The sequence below is a fragment of the Hemicordylus capensis genome, chromosome 5 (assembly GCF_027244095.1).
Source record: "Hemicordylus capensis ecotype Gifberg chromosome 5, rHemCap1.1.pri, whole genome shotgun sequence".
Taxonomy (NCBI): Eukaryota; Metazoa; Chordata; class Lepidosauria; order Squamata; family Cordylidae; genus Hemicordylus; species Hemicordylus capensis.
The window spans coordinates 250,768,841-250,794,045 of NC_069661.1; the positions used below are offsets into that span (position 1 = coordinate 250,768,841).

Genomic DNA, 25,205 nt, shown 5'->3' on the forward strand with positions numbered 1-25,205 from the left:
GTCGTTGGATTACCGCTTCTGCAGTCGTCCCGTTATAGCTGATCAACTTCTGAGTCTTACTGGGTATCCAGCAATTGGCTTTGGTTGTGGGACAATCTTGTCTCAAGAGCAACAGTGTTCGTGGTGGGTCAGAGGCCTTTTGGGTGCTGAGCTGTGGGAGGAGAGCTGGTCTTGTGGTAGGAAGCATGAATTGTCCCCTTTGCTAAGCAGAGTCTGCCCTAGTTTGCATTTGAATGGGAGACTATATGTGAGCTCTGTAAAATGGGGATGGGGCCACTCTGGGAAGACAGAGCACCTGCTAGCTTGCATGCAGAAGGTTCCAAGTTCCCTCCCTGGCAGCATCTCCAAGATAGGGCTGAGAGAGGCTGCCAGTCTGTGTAGACAATACTGAGCTAGATGGACCTATGGCCTGACTCAGTATACAGCAGCTTCCTATGTTCCTAACCCTGCCTCCTTTTTCATTGCCTTTCCAGCGGATGGTGACCCTCACTTTGTTGTCGATTTGCCCCTGAGCAAGCTAACCGTCTGCTTCAACATTGATGGGGAACCAGGGGACATCCTCAGATTGGTTTCCGATCACAAAAACTCCGGTATGATAAAGGGGGTGTTGGCTGGATGCCTGGCTACCTTTGCTCTGATTCTGCCACAATTCTGCTCCTTTGGCCCCCAATTCTGCTAAGGCATTGCCTGCTCAGCTCCAGTCCTGCAAATGTAGCCGATATCTGGCATCATCTGGGTTGCCCAGAGTTGAATTAAATCCAGTTGGTTGGCGCTTCTGCGCTAACATTTTTCCTCCGTAACCATGCAGGCCTGGGCCTTCTCATCTCTCCTGGAATTCCTAAGCAGCTGTGATTTCTAAGAGGATTATTTATGAGGGAGTAAAGCTCCCAGCTGATGCATGGGTGTGTGTGTGGGGGTGAAACCATGTGAAAACTCAAGACAATGCAGTCGTTAGTCTTGTAAAGTGGAAGGAACCCTAATCACAAAAAAGGGGTCTCTGCTCCAGCCTCCCCGTTCCACTCACTTCTTAACACATTGCACTTCTGTGCCTTGGCTCAGTGCAAATTGGTTTCCTGAAAAAAGGTTCAGCAGCTTCCTTGGCTGTGGCTTGATGCTCTGGAGCCCGGACTGAGAACTGTGACCCTTGTCAGACTGAGGCCCAAGCGATGCATTCTGCGGAGTTCCGTGCACGGTGCTTTCCCCATTCGGTGATATTTTAAAGCCCAAATCAACTTGGCCAGCTGCACCTGAGCAGAAAGGGAGAAGCTGTTCATTCTCCCTGCCTGCTCCCATTTTTCAGCTCAAAAAAAAAAAAAAATCACCTGCTTCATACTGCTTTTTCACTAATGGGGGGAGAGGCCTGAGTGAAAAAGGAGCAACTTGGGAAGAGTGGCTTTGAGACAGAAAGGGAAAGGAGTGACTGGGTAAGAGGCTGCTTAACTCCTCCACCTCCTATCAGAAAATGACATAAGCATTTTCAACATAAAATCACCCTCCCTAAGCTTCGCACCCATTGAAACTGTTTCCAGGAAATTTAGTACTGACAAATGGAAGTGCATTTTCACACAGTGCACAATGAAACTATGGAATTCTCTGCCCTGGTATGGGGTTATGGCCACCAGCTTGGATGACTTTAAGTGAGGTTTGGACAAATTTGTGGAGGGCAGGTCTGTCAGTAGCTACTAGTCCTCATGGGTGTAGGCGGCCACCATATTCAGAGGTAGGATGCCTCCAAATACCAAGGGAGCAGCGGCAGAAGAAGGGACATGCCTTCATCTCCTGATCATGGGCTTCCCAAGACATCTGGTGGGCCACTGTGTGAAACAGGGTGCTGGACTAGACCTTGAGCCTGATCCAGCAAGGCTGTTCTTATGTTCTTTTGCTCTTAAGGTTGCCATATTCTGGCTTTCCAAATCCAGGTGCCCAATTTGCATATAATGTAAATTGGCTTGGAAATAATTTTGAGCAGAATAGTGACAGCACATTTTGCTCCATAACTCCACTTCTACAAGGGCTAAGCCTTTAAAAAAAATGAAAGCTGAAATCTGGGCGAATCTGGGTGGACTAAGAAATCTGGGTGAGATGCTTAAAATGTGGGTGAAACCCAGAATTTCGAGGGGCATAGCAACTCTGTTCACTCTACTCTATCTTCATCTGTGCTCTGGGTGGAAAAGCAGCTTGAGAGGAGTGACTTAGAGCTGGAAAATGACAGGATTTGTGAGTGGACCTCCTTGAACCTCCTCCTGAGCAGGGCATCTAACCCACATTCTGTTTCCTCTTCCCTGTCGTAAAGGTGTGAGCGTGAATGGTGAGCTGATAGGAGCCCCGGCCCCACCCAATGGCCACAAGAAACACAGGACCTACTTCAAAAGCATCACCATTCTCAGTAACAAGCCAGAACGATCCTATTTGGAGGTCACCCCTACGAAGGTCATCTTGGACGATGGGGAGCGGCTTATCCTGGCTAGTGACCGCAGTGCTGTAGTGGGAAGCAAGAACCTCGAGGTGTCCATCTTTGCCCATTCCAACGTCACTGTGACGATCCGAGGCACCATCGGTTTTGTCATTCTGATCCACCATTACAAGAATCCTGCTCCCTACCAAAAGGATCATTTGGGGTTCTACATCTCTAACAGCCAAGGGCTTTCTGCTGACTCCCATGGGCTGATAGGTAAGGAGGAGAGACTTTGGTTTGAAGGGACGTATGGTGTGGCCTTAGAACAGGGCTTTGGCCATTGCAGCTGGGGGTTATGGGAGTTGAAGTCCAACAACGTCTGGGGACCCAAGTTTGAGAATCCCTATCTCAAACCAACTACCATGGTCAACTGAAGTAGTTAACTGAATTCTAGCCCCCCACTAAGATTCCAAATCACTTAAAGTAACACTTTAATCATTACATACACTAGCCATCTGGCCCTATACCAGTTATTACAATTATATCCCACCTTTCTTCCATCATGGTACTCAAGAGCCCTCTAGGGCTGCTCTCATGATCCTCAGCAGGGTAGAAACACATCCTACCCATGTTTGGAAGCTCACACCAGGAAGGAGAGCTACTTCCTACCCTGCAGCTGTACCCACCTGTTGAATGAGGTAGGAAGGAAAGCCCTCCTTCCCTGTGGGAGCCTCACACACACTCACTTCCTCCCCCTCCTACCTTGCTTTTTACTCACAAAATGGGAGAGTACACAACTTGCATAGGATGTGTCTCCTACCCTATGGAGGATCGTGAGAGCAGCCTGAGTATGATGTGTGTATGTTCAGGTGTCTGTACGCATGTGCATGTTGTGTGAATGACTGTGTTCATTTTAGAAATGAACCTGGCTATAAGCCCCCTCAAATACAAGGTACAGATAGGACATCTCCTGCTGTACCTACATCGAACATAACGTATGAATAGAGCTAAGGTGGTGTACCTATGGTTCCCCGACAGTTACCATGCTACTGACCAGGGACTTATCCAGACAGCATTGAAACACAGGCTGTTAAAAAGTTCTGTGCACATTCAAAGCAGAAGCTGACTCATCATCCACACACTCCCACAGACTTCTGCCTTCCTTCCCAGCAAAATCTCATGCTCTGTTCAAATGCTGAGTAGAGACCTTGTGTGATTTTTGAAGCCCCTCCTGCTGGCCAGCTCTTCCTTGCTGTTAACAAGCTTGCCCATTTCCTCATACACTAGAATAGTAGTGCTGAGTAAAGTAAAGGTAAAGTTGCGCCATCGAGTCGGTGTCGACTCCTGGTGCCCTCAGAGCCCTGTGGTTGTCTTTGGTAGAATACGGGAGGGTTTTACCTTTGCCCTCTTGCACGCAGTATGAGATGATGCCTTTCAGCATCTTCCTATATCACTGCTGCCCAATATAGGTGTTCCCCGTAGTCTGGGAAACATACCAGCAGGGATTCGAACCGGCAACCTCTGGCTTGCTAGTCAAGTCATTTCCTTGCTGAGCCATTAGGTGGCTGAGAAGAGGCAGGCTATTCTTGGAAAGCAAGAACAGGCCAGCAGATAGTCCTGTGAAAATTGCATAAGGTCTTTGTTCACCGTTTGAAAAGCCAGCTCTTAGCCTAGGTGGCCAGATCTGGCTTTTAAAAAGCCAAATTCTGGCTTACGGCCCATTTGACCCACGAGTATACCCCTTAGGTTCTGGCAACTCTGCGTTAGAACATGTATGAAAGCTTTTATCACTGTCTGGATAGATAGATCTAGATAGATCTAGACCTGCTCAGCTTTAGCGAGACGGCTGTATCACATGCCCATTTGTATCACATGACAACAAAATGGCTGTATCACATACCTTGGAGCCTAGATGGACCAATGGTCTGACCCGGTATAAGGCAGCTTCTGATGTTCCTATGGCCTAGTTAGACAACTGCGTTATCCTCGCACCTATAGCCTTGCTCACAAGTTCTACCTTTCCTCCTCCTCCTCCTCAGGTCAGTTCTTCTACCAAGATATTCAGCTCACTCAAGAGCCTCTTGATCAGACGCACCATGTGGCCAGCTGGAACCAAACCCCAGAAACAGATGTGAACTCCAGCAATGTATTAAAGCTGAAGGGGCGTCTAGTTCCCGTGGTCTGGAAACAGAGAAAGATCTATAACGGCGAACAGCAAGTGGACTGTTGGTTTGCCAAGAACAATGCCGAGAAACTGATAGATGGACAATACAAGGATTACTTGGCCTCTCACCCCTTTGATACAGGGACAAGCTCCTTGACAGAAAGCAGGCTTCACGGGGAGAGAAACTGACTTGCTTGTGACACACGTGAAATCCATCTCTCTCGGAAACCCTTAGACTTTGTCAGCGCTTTGTAATGCCAAAGAAACTGAGCTTAAACAAGGCAAGTCCATTCACAAGCCAGCTGGTTGGTCTCTGGCTAACTAAAGACACTTTCACAAGTGACTCCAGTAAGGCCTCTCTGTCTAACAGGTGTTTTTTGTTTTGTTTTAAGAGCTTGTGAATATGTTTCACGCAGCCCGGAAAACGCTTATGGAATGCCGGCTATTCAGCTGGAATGCGGTGGTGGATGAGCAATCTTAAGAAGAGATACACATTATTGGGGGTTTCGCACTATGTAGAGTTTGAGGTGGTGGGTTGCTGTTGAAACAAAAAGGCATCAATTAGCTCGTATGAAGCAGTTTTAGATCCATTGATTTCAGCGGGAAAGAGTTAAGCAGGCGGCTAACTTCTTTATTCAGATCAATGGGATTTAAAATGTGCTTAGCTTTGGCTGGATGATGCCCATCACAACCAGATTGCATCTCTGGATGTATGGCCTTTCCCAGCCTTGAAGATGGTGAGAGTGGTATTCCTAAGAGAAATTCTACTGTGACGCAGTTACTGTGACATTACTGTGCAGAAATAAGGAATATAAATTCATTAGAGGCTACACTGCAATCCGAAACATGCTTATTCAGAAGTAAGTCCCACTGAATTCAATGGGACGTCTTCCTTAGTACGCATGTTTAGGATTGCAGCTTCTCTCTTTTGCCTCGGAATTGGAGGATATCCATATGCAAAGTGCATTATCCTCTTTATTGCAATTTGCAATAAAGCATCCATCTGAGGTAGGTCAATATATTAATCCCATTGTACAGAGGTTAAAAGTGAATGATTTGCTTAAGGAGAGGCAATCTGGGACCCTGTTTTCCAGATGCAAATCTGTTGCTTTCTGCCAGGAGTTCTTAGAACTGGGGGCCCCGATTTTGTTGGACTACAACACAGGAAGCTGCCTTATACCGAGTCAGGCTATTGGTCCATCTAGCTCAGTACTGTCTACACTGACTGACAGCAACTCTCCAAGTTTTCAGGCAGAAATCTTTCCCATTCTTACCTAGCAATGCCAGGGATTGAACCTGGGACCTTCTGCATCCTAAGCAGATGTGCTTTCACTGAACTATGGCTACAAAGGCCATTGCGGCAGGGGAGGATGGGAGTTGTAGTCCAACCCAGCAACATCTGGGCCCCCAAGGTTTGACCCGTGCTATAAGCAAGTCTCCAAAAGCCTGACCTGTGGAGATGAAGGTCAGTTTGAGTCAGGGCTCAGTCCTGAATTCCCTTTGGAAGGTCTCACCCAGGGCTATGTGAAATAATAAAGAAAAGATGTCTCCTAGGACACACAGAATGAATGTTTGCTTTAGTGAAAGGTCACATCTGCTCAAACTAAAGGGCAGGAATTCTAGTTCATCACCTTGTAGGCAGGCTTGAGCACATTCATCTCTATTGTATTAATTAAACACTGAGTGCATCCAGGTTTCTCTGAGGCCCAAGGGGCAGGGCCTCGGCATACAAGGTGGGTGCTTGCCAGAGCAGGAGGCGGAGCCTAGCAGGCAGTGGGTGGGGCAAGAGAACAGGCTGGGGAAGAACCGGACTGATCTGGTGCCTCCAGTAAGGAGCTTGATGGGGGAAGAGGAAACGCTCTTAAGCCAAGCAGAATAGCCTCCCACCTTGATTCTGGCCTCTCGACACTGGGGCTTTGCTCTTTTCCCCTGGAATCCCTGAAGAGAGCAGCTGAAACTCTGGCATTTCTGGGTCAGGCTTGAAAACGCTATTCCCAGTCAGATCGCTCACTGAGCATTCTGTTGTATCTAATGGCACCACCTGGGCACTCTGGGTTTCTCAGGGCTTTTTCGGCTCGCTTAGAAAGTGCCAGTGATGCAAGGGGTGATTGAAAATGCAAGCTATGTTACTTTGGGAGGTAAGGTGGAGAGATGGTCTTGGCAGGATTCTTTGGGCCCCAGTCATTGTTCCCAGTAATGGATTCCCAGATGTAGATGACTACAACTCCTATAATCCCCAGCAAAAGGCCACTGCAGCTGGGGATGCTGGGAATTGTAGGCAACATCTGGAAATCCCTCTTACAGGCAACACTGGTCCCAATGCCTCCAGAATACCCAAGACATGTTGATGCCTGGAGGGAGAAAGCCAAGTAGGCTCACTCCTCCTCCATACCCTGCCTTCTCCTTTTCTCACTAATATTTCATGAATTTAAATATTTGCCAACATGGTGCCCACGATCTACTGCCTGAATCTGCCCATCTCATTTTGCCTAATGGCAGGGCCAGCTCTGCTATGGGTTACATAGGAAGCTACCATACAGAGTCAGACCACTGGTCCATCTAGCTCAGTATGATGTACAATAAGAGTACTTCTCCGATGTACCTGGTTGGCCACTGCATGGAACAGGATGCTGGACTAGATGGGTCTTTGGTCTGATCCAGCAAGCAGATCCCAACTATGGGTCCCTAGATGTTGGTGGACTACCACTCCCATCACCCGTAGGCACAATGGGAGGGATGATAGCAGTGGTAGTCCCGCAACTTCTGGGGACCCCAGACAGGGAACCCTGGTGTACACTGAGTGGCTGTGGTTCTCTGTAGGGTTTCAGACCAGAGTTTCTCCCAACCCTACCAAGAGCATTTCCAGATGGGGCTTTTAACTCACTTCTCCTCCGGAATGGAGGCTGTGCATTCACATATCGGCCAGATTTACTCCAAAGTCCCTGCGAGCTTTAGGGGAGCATTCCACACACAATTTGGGTTTTTCATTGCCCGTTAATGAATAGCCCAATTTATGTCTGGGGTAAAAATATCCACTTTTTGTGTCTGATTTTTTGGGGGGCGAATTCGAATTCACAGCAAACCCATGGTAAAGGTTCCCCATTGCATCCCCTTCTCCCGTTGCAGTCTCATATTTCACTCCAGCTGTGCAATAATAAACTTTGTTAGTCACCCCATATCAAGTTGTTATTATTTTATTCAACTCCACTGCTGAATAAAACAGCATAGTAAAACTGTTCCACGGGTAATAGGATGTCACCCTGGCCAAAACCTAGCTCACTGCTGTATTTTCTGCTCTTCAAAATTGACCAGCACTAGCCATACAGCTAGTAGCCCATCCTTGGGGGAAAATCACCACTCTTCAAAAGAGATCATCTTCCAGGAGCTTTTGCACACATGGCTGTTAGTTGAATCTCCTCCAGAATGAAGGGTGCGAGTCAACATATCAGCCAGATTTATCCCGAAGTTGCTGCAAACACAACTCTGTTTCCCCCCAAATTATGTGGGGGGACATGAGGTGATGCTGGGGGCAGGGGGACATGAGGTGATGAAGGCAGTCACAAAGGCAAGTTCACTATAAAAATCAGCAAAGATTTGGGTTGGATTCGGCAGGTTTGGGCTAAGCATTCTGTTGTTTGGACTATTCAGTCTTGCGGAACACCAGTGGGCTGTCAAACTAAAAAAGAAGTCATAATGAAGGGAGGCGTCTTGTGCTACCTCCTCCTCTGGGATATGATTGGTGGGAGACAAAACCCAGCACAAGCTGTGGGAACGCACACAGAGAAAGATCCACAGGGAATCCACAGAGGTGCCGAGGAAATGCGAACAGTCCATTTACTGCAGCGAATTAAACAGCTCTTCCAATGAAGCCATGTCTGGATAACTCCGATTCTGATGATCTCCAGCTCTTTTCCTCTCTAGTTGTGACCCTCATGGGCTAGATTATCCTGTACCTTTCTCAATCCAGCCCACACACAGGATGGAGAGTGAGGGGACATCTCCCTGGCCAGCCAGACATCTGTGCAGGCAGGAAACTTTTGAATGTTGCCTCTGTTGTTATGCACCCATAGGCTCAGACCACACAACCGATTCCTGGGTGTTATCGGGAAAACTGAGCCTGTGATCATCAGTACCTGCGTCTATCAGATTTTATAGGTTAAGCATTAGTCCTCTGCAGGACACCTAAGCAGTACTGAATGCAGGCTAGACTAAGCTGCTCTCATTCCCTTCCAGCTTAATGGGCTGGATCAGGCCTTGGCAAGAATGAGCCTGGCTGCAATGGTCTGTTACGCTTCCAATTTGAGAATGGCCTGTTAATACAATCCCTTCCCTTTGCTGTAGATGCCATGAAGCCCAAGGAGCCCAGTAGGGAAAGACTAGGTCACACCCACCACCTTCACTGGGCCTTTTCAAAACACAAGGTCTTGTTTTGGAACATACATGTGTCAGACCCCCGGGGGAAAGTTGTAACTGGGGACACAATTGCGGCTGCAGCAATTCAGGAATGGAATGTTTTGCTTCTTTCTAAGAGTCAACAGGATTTAAAAAAACAAGTCAGTTTATTTACGAAGAAATGTCCAAGGTTGCCTGTTTCCTCTGAACGAGTGCCAAAGGACATATTTTAACCTTCATAATGAATTCCAAGCCAGCAGCTCACTGGCCATTTTGTGTATGCCTAATTAGCACACGTATGCCTAGATAGAGCTACTTTAAGAGGAAGGAGGATGGATGCACCTAGAAAGAGGGAACTTTTACAAAGCAATGTGATGTAATAATGATAGAGAAGGCAAAAACCAAGAGGTAAAGCCTACACCCCCACTGATAAAAGGTACAGCAGGCCTATTCAGACATTATGTTGTAAGTTGTGTTCAGGTGCCTGTACCCTCGTACGTGTTTGTATGAATGACTTAACCTGCATTAGGGATGTGCACAAATCCGGTTTGTCCGGTTCAGTTCGGATCTGAACCAGGTCCGAACCAGGAGGAGGTGGTTTGGTTTTGGTTTTGTTCGAACCACCCACTGGTTCGGTTTGGATCTGAACCGGTTCGGACTGGTTTGGACTGGTTTGGATGCCCAAAAATTGGTAGGATGGTAGCAGGCACAGAGGGGTACCTGTCACCGAAACCCCAAAGCAACCGGACACTCGTACGATTTTTTATGAATTTTTGAAAATTATTTTTATTTTTTCCTCATAGGATATAATGGCACTCGAACCAGGCCATTATTCCTTATTGTGGATCACCCATGGGTGCCAACAACCATGCAAACCCTGAAGCAATCAGACACCCCTATGATTTTTTATGAATATTTGAAATATTTTTAATTATTTTTCTCATAGAGTATAATGGGAACCGAACCAGTCCATATCCCCTATTGTGGAGCACCTAGGGGCACAAAAGCGGGGTGGACAGACAGGGGTGCCTACCACCCAAAAAATCCCAAGGCAATTGGACACTCCTCTGATTATTGGTGAATTGTTAAAGTATTTTTGAATTCCTCATAGAGAATAATTAGGATTGCAGCAAATGTATAGCTTCACGTCGGGGGGAAAGGGGTGTCGTAGAGTGGAGTGTGGTGGCTGGTAGTTCCTAGGGTGGGCAAGGAAGCTATCAGAATTACTTGAAAGGAATTGGGCAAAGGGGTAATTTTTAAGTGATTTTTTAAGTTTACGCATCTTTAAGGTTTTTCTCCATAAAGAAGCATGGAGGTGTCAGCAAATGTATAGCTTCACATCGGGGGCAAAGGGGTGGCCTAGAGCAGTGTGGGGTTGGTGGTAGTGCCAGGTAGGGGCAAGGAAGCTACCTGAATTTTTTCAAAGGATTTGGGCAGAGGGCTGATTTTTGGTTAATTGTTGAAATTTACGCGTCTTTAAGGTTTTTCCTCATAATCAGTTATAATGGAGCTTTCAGCAGCCCCATAAGTGCACTTGGGGGGTGCTGGGGTGGCCCAGAGAGAGTGGTGGTGTAGTGCACATAGGGTGCCAACCACCCCCATGGGTTTCTAACCCATGGGGTACAGGGTTCTCTTGTTTCTGAGGTATTGAGTGTGGATTCTATGATAGCAAATGAGATTTTCAATGAGACACCATGAATCCACTCTAATACGCTATCATAGATACCCTGTTTCCCCGAAAGTAAGACCTACCCCGAAAGGTAGTATGATATAATATGCTATGCTGCAAGCGTTGAGTGATGGCTGGGGGGGGGTGAGTAACAGGTCCAAGGTAGGACTTGTCTGACTGACCCCATTTACAGAGACCTGGGTACAGTGTCTCTGTAACAACATATGAATTAGGCTCAACATATGGACAGTGCAAAAATTACTTCCCGCTCTCAGCAGCCAATTGCAAGTAGAGATATATCAGGCAGAATTCATCAAGGACATTATTATTTTTTTTTTTTAAAAAAGGATGCCCCACCCTTTCAGTGCACTACTGCTCAGAGCGGCATCTTGAGCAAGTGACTGGGGAAGCCGCAGCTCAATGGTAGAGCATCTGCTTTGCATGCAGAAGGTCCCAGGTTCAATCCTTGGCAGCATCTCCAGGTAGGGCTGGGAGAAGGTTCTCAAATCTTGGAGAGTCACAGCTGCTGCCAGTCAGTGTAGACCAGGGATTCTCAACGTTGGGTCCCCAGATGTTACTGGACTTCAACTCCCATAATCCCCAGCCTCAGTGGCCTTTGACTGGGGATTATGGGAGTTGAAGTCCAATAACATCTGGGGACCCAATGTTGAGATTCCCTGGTGTAGACCATACTGAGCTAGATGGACCAATGGTCTGACTTGGTATAAGGCATCTTCCTATGTTCTTACAAGCTATACTTGTTGAATTTCTGCCTGGATACATCCCTCTCCACCTCAGTATCCACCTGAAAGGCCAAGACAAATGTTTGGTGCATAGTGCCCAAGTTCTAAAGCCAGCATAATAAATGAGACCATACAGTTTTATATGGTGTGGCAGTTAATACAGACATCTTAACTTACTTTTTCTGCATTTTTAAAAGCATGAGTGAAAATTGAAAACTTAATTCTCATTTTTAAAAGTTGGTACGGTTTGGTGGCTGTTGTGTGTCTTGGGGGCAGAGTTTAAGGAAAGGAACATATTGCTGTACAGTTTGTCCTTTAGGCAATCGGACTGTTGAGGTCTTAAATGGCATTAAAAGTCTTACAGGGTAAACCAATTTTTGAAGAGAACACCTTTTGGGGATTTGGGGTGCCACTTGGCGAGGCTGAAGAGAGAGACGTTTATTGCAGTTGTGTTCTTTGATCTAAGGGACCCTGTGAGGCCATTTTGGAAAATGCCCCCCAGAAGTGGGGAGAGTGGGGCCTTTGACATGATCACATAGGCGAGTGGGCAGGGGGGAAGCAGGGTTGAGCCCACCTTCCCCACAGACAATCCCGATTGGTCCCAGCTGCTCCGCCGTGCTCACCAATCGCCATGGCAGCAACCAGTGTGGCATTCGAGGCGAGGGGAATCCCACAATGCACTGCACTCTAGGCACTCGTCTCTGTATCAGTGCAGGTTGCAAACAGCCCACGCTGACATAGGATCCCAGAGCCTGGGTTAACGGTGCACTCGCTCTGTTACCCCAGGCTGAGAGCTGGGTTTTGGTGCCACGGCATTACCATGAGAACAGCCTCAGTATGTCCCTCTGGGTGAATCTGCAGACTTCCATATTATATTATTATTATTATTATTATTATTATTATTATTTTACATTTATATCCCGCTCTTCCTCCAAGGAGCCCAGAGCGGTGCACTACATACTTGAGTTTCTCTTTCACAACAACCCTGTGAAGTAGGTCAGGCTGAGAGAGAAGTGACTGGCCCAGAGTCACCCAGCTAGTTCCATGGCTGAATGGGGATTTGAACTCGGGTCTCCCCGGTCCTAGTCCAGCACTCTAACCACTACCCCACGCTGGCTCTCTTATGCAGACAACATCTATGTTCAATATGCTGCTGGTAGCCAGAAGCTAAATATTTTTGTGCTATGCTTCCGGGATTTGAAGTGGCACTATCCTGAATTAAGTCCCAGATGCTCAGTATGGCCAACAGGCAGGAGTGGAGAGGGAAAGCTTGAGAAGGAGCTCCTCAGTTATTTTGTGGCGAGGAAAAGTTATGTTGGGAATTGAAGATACGGGTTGTTAGGTTTGGTGTGGGGACGTCAGTAAAATTGGGGAGAACTTCTCAAACGTGTAAGGGGAGGGATCTGCACCCCTGCCAATAAGTATCCTCAGCATAGTGGTCAGCCAAAGTGTGAAGAGCCCCTTCTAGGAAGTACACAAACTCCAACAGGCCTCAGCAAGCCTGGAACTCAGGAAGCAGCCTTACTCAGACGAAGTTCACCAAGAGTTTGGCTACACCCATGTTTTGACTGGAGGGTTCCTTTCAAGTGGATAGTCTGAGTCCTTTTTCTTTCCCACTCCTTTCACAGCTTGATAGATTAATGCACTATCTCCAGTGGCCAAAACCTGTTCCACAAACCTACTTGAAGCGAAAACACACAGAATCTCATCATTAAAGGTGCAGCCACCAGTTGCTTTTAAGGAACTGGGAAGAAACCTGCCAGGCAAAACTGGCTGGTTGCCTCGAAGGGTGTGGGGGCACACACTTAAATGATCTGCTGACATTTTAATTGTCTTCACTGGCCTGTATATGCAGGGCAAATTAAAGGAAGATTTATTATGAGGGAACTTTCTGCCATAATGCTGAAAATGTTCCAGCATCCATGGAGTGTGCTGCCCTCCCTCCCTCGGAGACAAGATGTAGGCTCTGCTGGTCACATTGGCCAACAACCCAGACACACATCACGGCTGAAGAAAGCACCGTTTATAAATAGTGTCGGGTGGGGAAGTTTTGGCTATTGTCTGCTGCAGATTCCTCCTTAGAACTGGCCAAGGTGCTTTCCTCCAAAATAAGAAGTTATTTTACAGTAAACTGGCAAAGCACTAACAGTCTCCCTGAACAATGTACCAGAAGGCTGGCATTCCTGACTGAAGTGAAGTCTTTATTTACTGTTCTATCTTGTGCTACTAAATCAGTGGATCACAACGGGCATAGGAACATAGGAAGCTGCCCTATACTGTGTCAGACCCTTGGTCCATCTAGCTCAGTATTGTCTTCACAGACTGGCAGCAGCTTCTCCAAGGTTGCAGGCAGGAATCTCTCTCAGCCCATCTCTTGGAGAAGCCAGGGAGGGAACTTGGAACCTTCTGCTCTTCCTGGAGCTCTTCCCTTCTTCATCTCCTGAGGGGACTATCTTGCAGTGCTCACACATCAAGTCTCCCATTCAGATGCAACCAGGGCAGACCCTGCTTAGCTATGGGGACAAGTCATGCTTGCTACAAGACCAGCTCTCTTCCAGGAACAAGAACAGACCAAATTTAAAAAATACTAAGCTTGAAGTAACAACAGAATGTGATGAGAGTTCTTAAAAACACACAGAATCTTTTGTCACCAGCTAATACACAGAGCAATCTTGCACTTGGGTGGCTGTGCATGTGTGTGTACATACATCCATGCACACACACACACACACACACACACACACACACTTGCAATTCAAACAGCTCAATTACATCTTTCTATTGCACATACTTGCCGAAAATGATGAAGGTTAAGACAGTAGGTTAGTTCACATAATCAGTCAGTGGACAGGACAAGCATCCTACCCAAGTTCAGAAGCTGAACAGGCTCCTGTTTCGCAAATGTGCGAATAAAAGGCAAGGTAGGAGGTGAGGAAAGTGTGAGGCTCCCACTGGGTAGGGGGGCTTTTCCTCTTACCTCATTCAACAGTTGGGTACAGCTGCTGGGTAGGACGGAGCCCTCCTCCCCAGCAGGAACCTTGCAGATTATCACTCCCTCCTCCTTCTCCCCAGATTTTACAAGCACACAAATAAAAAACCGAGAATGTGCAGAGCTCCCAAAGCTGGATAGGACCCCTGACCTACCCAGCTTCCTAGGATCATGTGAACTGACTTTTTATCTGGCCAAAGTTCAGAAACAAAGGAGGCAAGGAAGGAGGTACTTGGCAAACACTGTGGCACCGCAGCTCTTGCAACACATACCACATTTTAAGAACTTGCTTTTTTAGGAACAGAATTATACACATGCATAGTTGATTAACTTGTGATTTCCCCCTAGAATCCGATTTTGTTAAAATGCAGTTTAGATATCTCAGAGTAACTGAGCATACAAAGCAAGATGTTGCGTGTCCTTTTACTTCAGGGGTTTCCAACCTGAGGTCCCCAGATGTTGTTGGGACTACAATTCCCATCATCACCAGCCACACTAGGAATGATGGGAGCTGTAGTCCAACATCATCTGAACCCTTATTCTCCTTCAAGACAGTGACATAACCCTTCTATTGGAATTTGTGGAATCCATATACAGAATCCAATTTTATGAAGCTGCATCTCCTGAGAAAACAGTACCAGCTACAGCACATTTTCCCACTTCAGTACATAAACAATCCAAGCTCACCAGAAATCAGAGTACAAAATATACCCCTCTCCAGAGAATACTGAAACCACAAGACACGACTTCCAAATATGAAGAAAGTTTAGTCATCAAATATTTATTATGCTTCCTATAAAACAGAGTTTTTAAAAAGTCCCATTACTTGGGACTGTAAGGACCTTTTTTAAAATACATTTTAGCAATCTGGTTGTTTATGAGTGATCTGTGCATATAAAAGGATCGGAAGAGTTGCACAAAACAGAATTGTATTTTTTTAAGAAGAAAAAAAGGTGTAATACTTTTTAAAGTCCTGTTCCAAAATCACCACCAGCTGGCCAGCCAGAATATATAATTTAACCCAATCCTTTGTCTGTTTAAATAGATTCAGCAGCATACGACACAACTCCAAAGTGAAACTCCATGTCCCTCACAAAAGTCTGCACTGATGCCCCCTAAGAATGTGCCAGAAGTATGAACATGCCGATGGAACGTGACCTTATCAGGATACAAACAGGATGTTGCCATTTGGGGATACATCCTTAAATGTGTAGCTGCCCCACGTCCACCTCAGTTGAACACCCTCCCCAATTGTCAAAGTTCCTTAAAAATAATCCAAGAAGCATCTTTATTTCAGTTCTCTTAGATGGTACTTCTCCACCTTCGCTCTTGCTTGACGCAGGAATTCCTATCAGATGGCCACATGACCGTCTGCTTGCCTTGTTGCGGGACCCGTCCCTTGAAGAGATCCTGACAGATCTCTGTCACTTTCAGAATCAAAATCCAAGGCCGGACAGAGCAGCACCTGAAAAACAAGGGAGAGAATTGACACAAGCCCTGTACCGACACACAATATTTTTATTCTGCCTTTTGATCAATGATGGTTCCCAGAGCAGTTTGTTTGCTAAACTCAAAATTCCTTATGCACGGGATTCTCTAACTTGGGTCCCTAGTTGCGGTTTGACTACAACTCCCATCATCCAGACCACTGTGGCTGTGGATTATGGGAGTTGTAGTACAACATGTGGGGACCCAATTTTGAGAACCTAGGTACATTGCTTTTAACAGGGCATGTTCTCATTCATATCTTGCCTTTCTTCCAAGGAGCAAGAATGTGGTATATATGATATGCCCCAGATTCATTTTATTCTCACAACAGTCCTGCAAGATAGGATAGGCTGGAAGTTGATCACCCAGTGAGCTAGGGCTCAAATTACATGGGAGACCTCCGATTTTTACCCCGATAGCATCTGGGGAGGGATCTGAGGGAGAGAGAGAATGCACCTTTTTCTTTTTTTTTTTTTTTGCTACACACATTTTTACCTACCAAAATCAATTGCTGTCAGCCCCACGGGGGGCGGGGGAATGTGGATACTGTAGCTCCAGCTACAAGAGGCCCTCAACTACCAAGGTTGGGAAGGACATCTACCTGAGGTTGTGGAGAGCCACTACCAGTCAGGGTAGACAGATCCGGTTAAAAACCTAATGAGATTACAATTCCGTTCCCCCACTGCTCTGTTCCTGGCCATCAAAAGCTCCCTGAAGATTCTCCAAGTAGCTGGGTGTGAACTTCACCGTCTCTTTAATCCCCCAAGTCGTATCCAGGACAAGCCCTGCTTGGTAGAGGTTAAAACAAGATCAGGATAGTGTGTTGATACTATTCCAGGCTGCATGCCGGTTATCCAGACAGGCTGCATGTGAGCGATGGAGACAAGATGATGGGCTGAATTTTCATTTGCAAAACATGTGAAATGCAGAACCAAGAAGAAAAATCCATTCATGTCTCATTCATTCACAGAGTGCATTAAACAAACAACAACAACAACAACAACAAAACAACTGCTAGCAGGTGGGGAAATTAGCTTCAAGCACTATAATATTAGGAAATGCATTTCTCGTTTCTGGACACCAGACAGAGAATTGCGGGTGGGAAAGGAACAAAACTGCACGTTCCATAGAAAAGGCGAAACAAAAGAACCTGCCCTCGCACTGGCTACCCAAACTGCACGTGTGTGTGTGTGTGTGTGTGTGTGTGTGTGTGTGTGTGTGTGTGTGTAAGTCTCCGTAGCAACCAGAACACTAAACAGAAATTACAAACACAGCTGAATTCTCTTAAAAGGGCAGGCAGGACACTCTTCAAGGGTGGCAGAACACACCACAAAGCATCTCTCAAGCTATTTCTCTCCAAGTCAAGATACTAAAATACAGGACTTCTGCACAAGCAGCCATTCATTTTCGTGACAACCTGATGCCAACATGGAATTGTCTCTCATGATCTCAGAGTTCCACCGTGGAATGTCTAACTATGATTACAGGGCATCTGATCATGCACAGAGTGCCTTTGGCTCACCACCAGGAGCTCCCACAGACCTTGAGCAGAGGCGAGGACTTTCCACATCAGTTAGTGATTATTTATTTGACATATTTTTATACTGCCCCAAACCCACGTCTCTAGCCGGTTTACAAACAAACAAAAGAAGTTAAAACATTAGTTAAAATAAATGACAACAAAAGTTAACACACCAGTTGAAACAAAGTAAATGATACAGCAAAAGTTAAACCCTACAACAATTCAAACCTTAACACATTTTAAACAATGTTAAAACTATTAAACCAATATTTAGTTAAAAGCCTGGGTGAATAGATGCGTCTTTAAAGACTTTTAAAAAGTTGCCAGAGATGGGGAGGCTCTTATTTCAGCAGGGAGCACGTTCCAAAGCTTTGGGGCAGCAGTGGAGGCCCGTCCCTGAGTAGCCACCAAATGAGCCAGAGGCAACTGCAGACAGACCTCTACTGATGATCTCAATGGGCGGTGGGGTTCATAACGAAGAAGACGTTCTCTTAAATATCTAGGGTCCAAGCCATTTAGGGCTTTATAGATTATAACCAGCACCTTGTATTTTGCCCAGAAACTTATTGGCAGCAAGTGTATCTCTTTCAATATGGGAGTAATATGGTCTCTCCAAGATGATCCAGAGACCAGCCTGGCTGCCACATTCTGAACCAACTGTAGTTTCCAGACTATATACAAGGGCAGCCCCACATAGAGTGCATTGCAGTAATCCAGTCTGGAGGTTACCAGCATATATACCACTGTTCTGAGGTTGTTTATTTCAAGAAACAGACACATCTGGCACATCAGCCAAAGCTGATAGAAGGCACTTCTGAAGACTGCCTCAACTTGGGATACCAGGGAGAGGCTCATATCCAGAAGCACCCCCAGACTGTGAACCTGTTCCTCCCGGGGAAGTGTGACCCCACTCAGAACAGGCAGATCAAACTCATCTCCAGAGTTTCGACCCCACACAATGAGAACCCTCCATCTTATCTGGGTTCAGTCTCAGTTTTTTATCCCTCATCCAGCCCATTACCACCTCCAGGCAGGCATTTAGGGAGGTTAATGTCATCATCTTCTTCCGATGATGATGTCATCATCTTCTCCATGTCATCATCTTCTCCCGATGAAGATGAAATGGAGAAATAGATTTGGGTGTCATCAGCATACTGATAGCACCCTACACCAAATCTCCTGATGATCTCGCCCAGTGGTTTCATGTAGATGGTAAACAACATCAGAGACAATATGGAACCCTGAGGGACACCACACAAAAGTTCAGATTTTGAAGAACAGTCTCCAAGGGACACCATCTGGAACCTGCCCAAGAGGTAGGAGCCAAACCACCGCAAAGCAGTGCCTCCCACTCCCAAGCCCCTCAGATGCTCCAGAAGGATACTATGGTCAATACTATTGAAAGTCACCGAGAGGTCCAAAAGGACCAACAGAGTCACACTTCCTCTGTCAATTCCCAATTGGAAATCATCCATCAGGCCGACCAAGGCAGTCTCCACCCCATAGCTAGCCCGGAAGCCATTTTGAAATGGGTCTAGATAATCAGTTTCCTCCAAGACTGTCTGGAGCTGGGAAGCCACCACCCTCTCAATTACCTTGCACAGCCACGGAAGGTTGGAGACAGGCCTGTAGTTGCTCAACTCTGAGGGATCCAAGGTAGACTTCTTCAGAAGCGGTCTAATAATTGCCTCCTTAAGACTAGGAGGCATCCTGCCTTCCCTCAGAGAAGCACTTATAATTTCTCTCAGGCCTTCCACAACAACCCTCCTGCCAGATAGTTTAAGCCATGCTGAGCAAGGGTCAAGTGAACAGGTGGTAGGTAGCACTGTTCCAATCTGTTCGTCCACCTCAGGAGTCACAAACTGGAACTGATCCAACTTAACCACACAAGAGGAGTCGCTAGACACCTCCACATCAGAGACTGAAGTAATTGTAGAGATGGAGTCTAAGTCGGCCCGAATACAAGAGTTTTCCCCACAAAGAATTCATTAAACACATCACAGTGGGTAACTGATGGCTCCAAATTCTGATTCAAAGTAGAAGGGGCACATACTAGATGTCTCACAACCCTGAACAGCTCCACTGGATGTGAACTCGCAGATGCAATATGGGCAGAAAAGAATCGCTTCTTTGCCACATGTATCATCTGAGCATAGATCTTCAAATGCGCTCTATGTTGCTATCTGTCGGCTTCAAGTCGAGTCTTTCTCCACTTGCGCTCCAGTCGTCTACCTTGCCACTTCAGCCCCCGTAGTTCTTCCGTATACCAAGGGGCCAGTTTTGAAGCAGGTCAGAGAGGACGCTTAGGAGCAATCATGTCTACTGCCCCAGTAAGTTTATTATTCATTCATTCATTCATTCAATTTCTATACTGCCCTTCCAAAAATAGCTCAGGGTGGTTTACACAGAGAAATAATAAATTAATAAGATAAGACAAGATGGATCCCTGTCCCCAATGGGCTCACAATCTAAAAGAAACATAAAATAGACACCAGCAACAGTCACTGGAGGTACTATGCTGGGAGTGGATTGGGCCAATTACTCTTCCCCTGCTAAATAAAGAGAATCACCATGTTAAAAGGTACCTCTTTGCCAAGTTAGCAGGGGTAACATGCTTGCTGTTCCAGTTCTCCACCAGGGCATCAACAGGATCACCAGCAGAGCCAATACTAAATCCCTCCAAGGCTTCTTGAAATCCTATTGGATCCAGTAACCTTCTCGAGCAGACCACCCTAATAGGCCCTTCAGCTCTGAGAAGGTGGGAAGAGATGGTGGTCCGTCCATGACAATGGGGAAATCTCAGGAGTTCTCACCCAAGGAACACCACCCTGATAGAAGTGAAAGATCAAATCAAGCGTGTGGCCAGCAATGGGTGTCAGTCCCTAGACCACTTGAGATAGGCCCATAGTTGTCATGGCCACTATCAACTCCGGAGCCATCCCAGACAAATTGGTCCCAAAATGAACACTGGACATTTTGCTTAATGATATATTAGTGCATTTCAAGCATTTGGTTCATATATGGTTTCATTCTTTAAGCACTATGCAAGAAAAAAAGTCTAGTTTCACTTACTGGGTAACCAAACCAGTTGTGACAAGTCTGCTAGTCCATATTGCCATTTATAGTTATTTAGACTAGTTATTGATACACACCACTTTTCAACATGACATCTACAGAACACTCTACATAGGGAAGTGGTGGGAAGGGGAGATGCTTGTATCCCACCCTCATTCCAAGAAGTGTGGGATGGTGTACAACAGGGATTCTTAAACCCAGGTGCCCAGATACTGTTGGACTACAACTCCCATCATCCCCACCACTGTGACAGAAGAGCACTGTGGAAGGGGGTGACGGAAGGTGTAGTCCAATAGCTTCTGTGGACCCAATTTTGAGAATGCCAGTCATATACGTTTCCTCCAGACACTCCATTTTATCCGAACAACCATCAGCATTCAAACTTCAGTGAGTCCCTAAAGAGGCCCAACTGGCTTAGCTACGGTTTTTGGAAGGTTAAGGGGGGCAGAATTTGGCTAAAATGGGGTGGGGGTGGCGATGGAAGTCAGTAGGGAGAGATTCTGGATTTCTTTACAGGCCCTCTTCTCTTTTCCTTTATAATGTGAACAGCAACATCCCTGAAAGGTTGGTTAGAATGACAGTAACTGGTCCAAGGTTTTAAAAAGCTTTAAAGCTGAGCAGAGATTTCAGCTTGGATCTACTCAGCCATAATTCAACGTTTCAACCATTACATACAGGCTGCCTACTAAAATGTGAAGCCAAGATGCCGTTTGAACCAAAGATACCCAAATCACCACTCACACGATCAACCATCAACAGGACATCTACACAGAGAAATGGGGAAGGGATGCTCAGACTCCACCCTTCCTCCAAGGAGTTTTGGACAGTGTCCAACACCCTCAAGTTACCATATACTGAAGCTATTCCCACAATCAGTAGAAAGCGGGCTAAGGGAGCCTAGCCCACCTAATCCCCCCTCCCTTTAAATGAGGTTAACGGAGCGAGTGTTGCGTTAAACCTCATTTTCTTGCTCGTGTGCTGCGACACATGAGTAGACCCCAACCGGGAAGCTGCAGCCAGTCTCCTGGCCTTGGGGGGGCGGTCTCTTCAGAATGCCTCGTGCACTTGCACGGGGCCCCCTGGAACTTCCGGGGGCCATGCGGCCCCTGATCCCCGCAGCCCCCACCGGCCCCGTGACGGAGCCAGTAGCTGTGTGAGTGGCAGGGCTGCATGCAAGATCGTCTGCAGGGGGAGTGGGCTAAGCCCACTCTCCCCGCAGACCCGCCAGAAGTTCTTCTCACTGAGGGTAAGAAGAGCTTCACGGAGTCAGACTATGGTCCATCCAGTTTAGTACTGTCTACACCGGCTGGCAGCAACTCTCCAAGGTTTCAGACAGGAGTCTTTCCCTGCCTTACCTGGAGATGCTGCCAGGGACTGAACCTGGGACCTTCTGCATGCAACACAGATGCTCTAGTATGGCACTATGGCCCCATCCCCAGGACATCTCAACAAATGTGTGCCTTCGCACTTATCTTTTCAGAGCTGCGTGACTACCCAGGGGTTTAGTTCACTGCTAAAGAAAACATGAAGAGGTTTCTATTGACTTGCTTTTTAAAAATGCCATGATTACGGTGTTCAGGCAAGACGGTACTGGATGTGCCAATTCAGCATGTATAGCCTGCAGAAAATGTATACTCCTCAACCCGATTGCATTCTGCCCTGTGAAGAATGGAAGCTTGTATTTCCAAGATAGGTCTGAAATTCAAGCAGGACAGATAGCCGATGGCGCCTCCCGCTAGACAGACCTGATGGATGCCGATAAACCCAGAGGCACTTGCCCCCCCAGTGATCCCAGGAGTCAAGAGAAAGAGACTCTGCATCTCCAGAGCAGCACGAACAAAGCCGGCCAGATCTAGTTTTCAGCTGGGTGAGCAAAAATGGCGAGTCAGGTCAGCCCCAAGCAACCCCTCACTTTCCAACTAGTCCAGCAGCAACTCGCTACACCTTCACGTCAAGCGTTTTAGGAAGCAAGGCCTTCTAGCTTAGCAGGATTTAAATACTAATTCGAAGATCTCGTTTGTGATGCCGCAGAGAGGAAGGTAATGAGGGAGGCAATAATTGGAAGGACTGTGGCTTGTCCCCATTGAGAACACTGACATGCAGACTAAGCTACTCCGGAGCTGGCCTGGAGCATTTTTCTTTGGATCGAGGAGCCAGATAGTGGGCGCGGGACAAGGTTACTGGACTTAGTGATGGACCTTGTGGGTGGGGGAGGATAAATTGGCTTCTTTTGACCCCCTTTATGAACAACATGAGCCTCTACAGATGTTATTAAAAAGCCCAACTGTAGCCATGTAGAACAGGGAGAAGGGGGAGCAAGTTCTGCCCCCACAACAATCACTGGGATCGATCCACCCCGCCATCATGGATGTACCTGCCATCATGGGGAGGGCACTTTTCTCTACAGACAAGCCCCGTCGTAGCCATGAGTAGCGAGGCACGTGGGTGACTGGCATGGTGGGGCAGAACTTCCTAATTTATTAAAATAGTTCTATTTCCGAACATCCAAGAGTAGGTGCCATGGATTCCCAATGCCTGGGATTCGTCAAGCTCTGCTCTAAAGGACGACTAAATTTCAGTAGGACTTCCTGTAGTAAAATTGAGTCAGGATGCCAGCCACTGAAGACAGCTGTATTCAGCTTCACAGCGATTTGGAGAGGAGAGCTGGCCTTGTGGTAGCAAGCATGACTTGTCCCCATAGCTAAGCAGGATCTGCCCTGGTTGCATATGAATGGGAGACTTGATGTGTGAGCACTGCAAGATATTCCCCTCAGGGGGTGAAGCCGCTCTGGGAAGAGCAGAAGGTATCAAGTTCCCTCCCTGGCAGCATCTCCAAGATAGGGCTGAGAGAGATTCCTGCCTGCAACCTTGGAGAAGCCGCTGCCAGTCTGTGAAGACAATACTGAGCTAGATTGACCAATGGTCTGACTCAGTATATGGCAGTTTCCTATGTTCCTATGATTGGCGTAATAGTTACTCAGGGGCAAGTGTGTTGAGGAAATATCGGGAACAGTGTAAAACTAAGAGAAAGGCTGACATCACTGGAATCATGTCAGAGGCATCCCAGAATTCTCACCACTGTGCTTTTCCTCACAGCTCCTTTCCAGCCTTCAATTGCTCATCACACAGGTCAGGTCCAAAAAATACTGGCCACTGGCCACAGCTACCACATGATTACAACTAAGGGTTTCTACACCCAATTCCTCAGTCAAGGTGTCATTCTGCTCTGCATGTTTACATGGAGAGGAGAACATCCAAACTGCCCCACATGGCAAAGTGGGAATACTACAAAGCACACCATTAGGGGCAGTTCAGACGTTCCACCCTGCACATGGGTGTGTAGAGCACACCAAGCTGGGGGCTGGATGTGTGCAACCTTGTTTGAAATCATGTGGTGGTCGGGTCCTGCAGACAGTATCATGTGAACTGGACCAAATACACATACTGCCATAGAAGAGTTTCCTAGAGAGGAAGCTGTTTTCGCATGATCTACCATTGACAGAGCCACTCTAGGAAGTGATGAAGAGGGTCTCCTCACTAACAAGCAGGTCAGGAATAGGGATACAATAATACCCTTCTTTAAAGTGGCATCTCTTTCATATTGCAATTTGTCTTTCTTGTTTTGTGTGTTTTTATTGGATGAGTTTTATTAATTTAAAGTTAAATTACTACTAAAAGCTACATGTTTTATTATTAAATAAGCTAAAAACTAAGCTTTTATTAACTAAACTAAAAGTGTTATTGTTCTGTGTCACTCTCACAGATAGGTATAGATTGGAAGTGTACTTCTGTACCTACGTTCAGCATAACATGTGAATGACTGTATCTGTACAGATCTGCACCTGTGTGTACTGTACACTTGTACGAGAGTTGACCAGAACGTGTGAATGGGCTTATAATGTGTGAATAGGACTAGAGTTGACAATACTTCATATTCCATATTCACTGGTGCCACAGAAAAATCAGTCAGTTTCATTAAGACAGAGTACAGGAATGGCTCAACATTTTAGGTAGCCTCAACGTAAGGTTATCTAAAAGGGCTACTATGCAGTGGCTGTATCATATGGGTGTGGAACAGCCCTCTAGGAGGGAGGAGGAGGAGAAGTTGCAATAAAGGGTTTAGAAAAAAGCCCATTTACGTAGGGCACAAAGCAACAGTGTCTTTTGCCACCGAAAGCGTATAAAGTCTTATCAGGAGCTCAGAATAACACATTGGAGAACAAGGACCAGATAACGTTCACCTTTACCCTGGAGGGTTATATCTAACTTGCACCAACACTGTTTGACATTGTTTGTCCACTCCAAGGCATTTTGTTGCTACAAAGCACACAGAAATGCCACCACCAAGCAGAACACACTCCCCAAGAAAAGCAACAAGTTAGGAGACTGAACGGAGAGAAAGTCTGGCTTTGCCCTAGTTCGGAGCCAAATATTCTCGTGGGGTTTTTTTGGGGGGGGTGGCGGGGGGAGTCCTCCTGGACCCAGGAGTTTGCATATTTGTTGAGTCCCAGTTTGAAATGGGGAGAACTTTGCCGATTTGACCGAGGAACGAACTACTCAGCGTTTTCAGGGGCAGCATCGCTTTACTCTTTAATGCTGCATCTCTGCAAGCAAGGGCAGTGGTAGAAGCACTGCAGGTCTTCCCAGTGGTCCGTTGCAGCTGCCCACCATTCCACCCCTGGTGCATTCTGGGTAAAACAGTGCTGCTACTGCCTGGAAAAGGGACAGCATTAAGTGCAGGTGGCGGGGCAGGATGAAGAACTAGTAT

General features: G+C 46.6%; 2 protein-coding genes across 4 annotated transcripts in view; one reads left to right on the plus strand and one right to left on the minus strand.

Annotated features, from left to right (window-relative positions):
- The window catches only part of ITIH5 (inter-alpha-trypsin inhibitor heavy chain 5), a 69,612-nt gene extending 61,877 nt beyond the window's left edge, over window positions 1–7,735 (plus strand). For all 3 annotated transcript variants that reach the window (XM_053258591.1, XM_053258592.1, XM_053258593.1), the window contains 3 exons: window positions 474–590; window positions 2,294–2,671; window positions 4,435–7,735. In XM_053258591.1, coding sequence (XP_053114566.1) covers window positions 474–590; window positions 2,294–2,671; window positions 4,435–4,748 — 809 coding nt within the window. In that variant the 3' untranslated portion in view covers window positions 4,749–7,735. The remainder of the gene's footprint in view (window positions 1–473; window positions 591–2,293; window positions 2,672–4,434) is intronic.
- Window positions 7,736–15,108: 7,373 nt separating this feature from the next.
- LOC128327361 (store-operated calcium entry regulator STIMATE-like) overlaps window positions 15,109–25,205 on the minus strand; it is a 59,410-nt gene continuing 49,313 nt past the window's right edge. Inside the window, exon 8 of the mRNA XM_053256137.1 lies at window positions 15,109–15,817. Coding sequence (XP_053112112.1) covers window positions 15,704–15,817 — 114 coding nt within the window. The 3' untranslated portion in view covers window positions 15,109–15,703. The remainder of the gene's footprint in view (window positions 15,818–25,205) is intronic.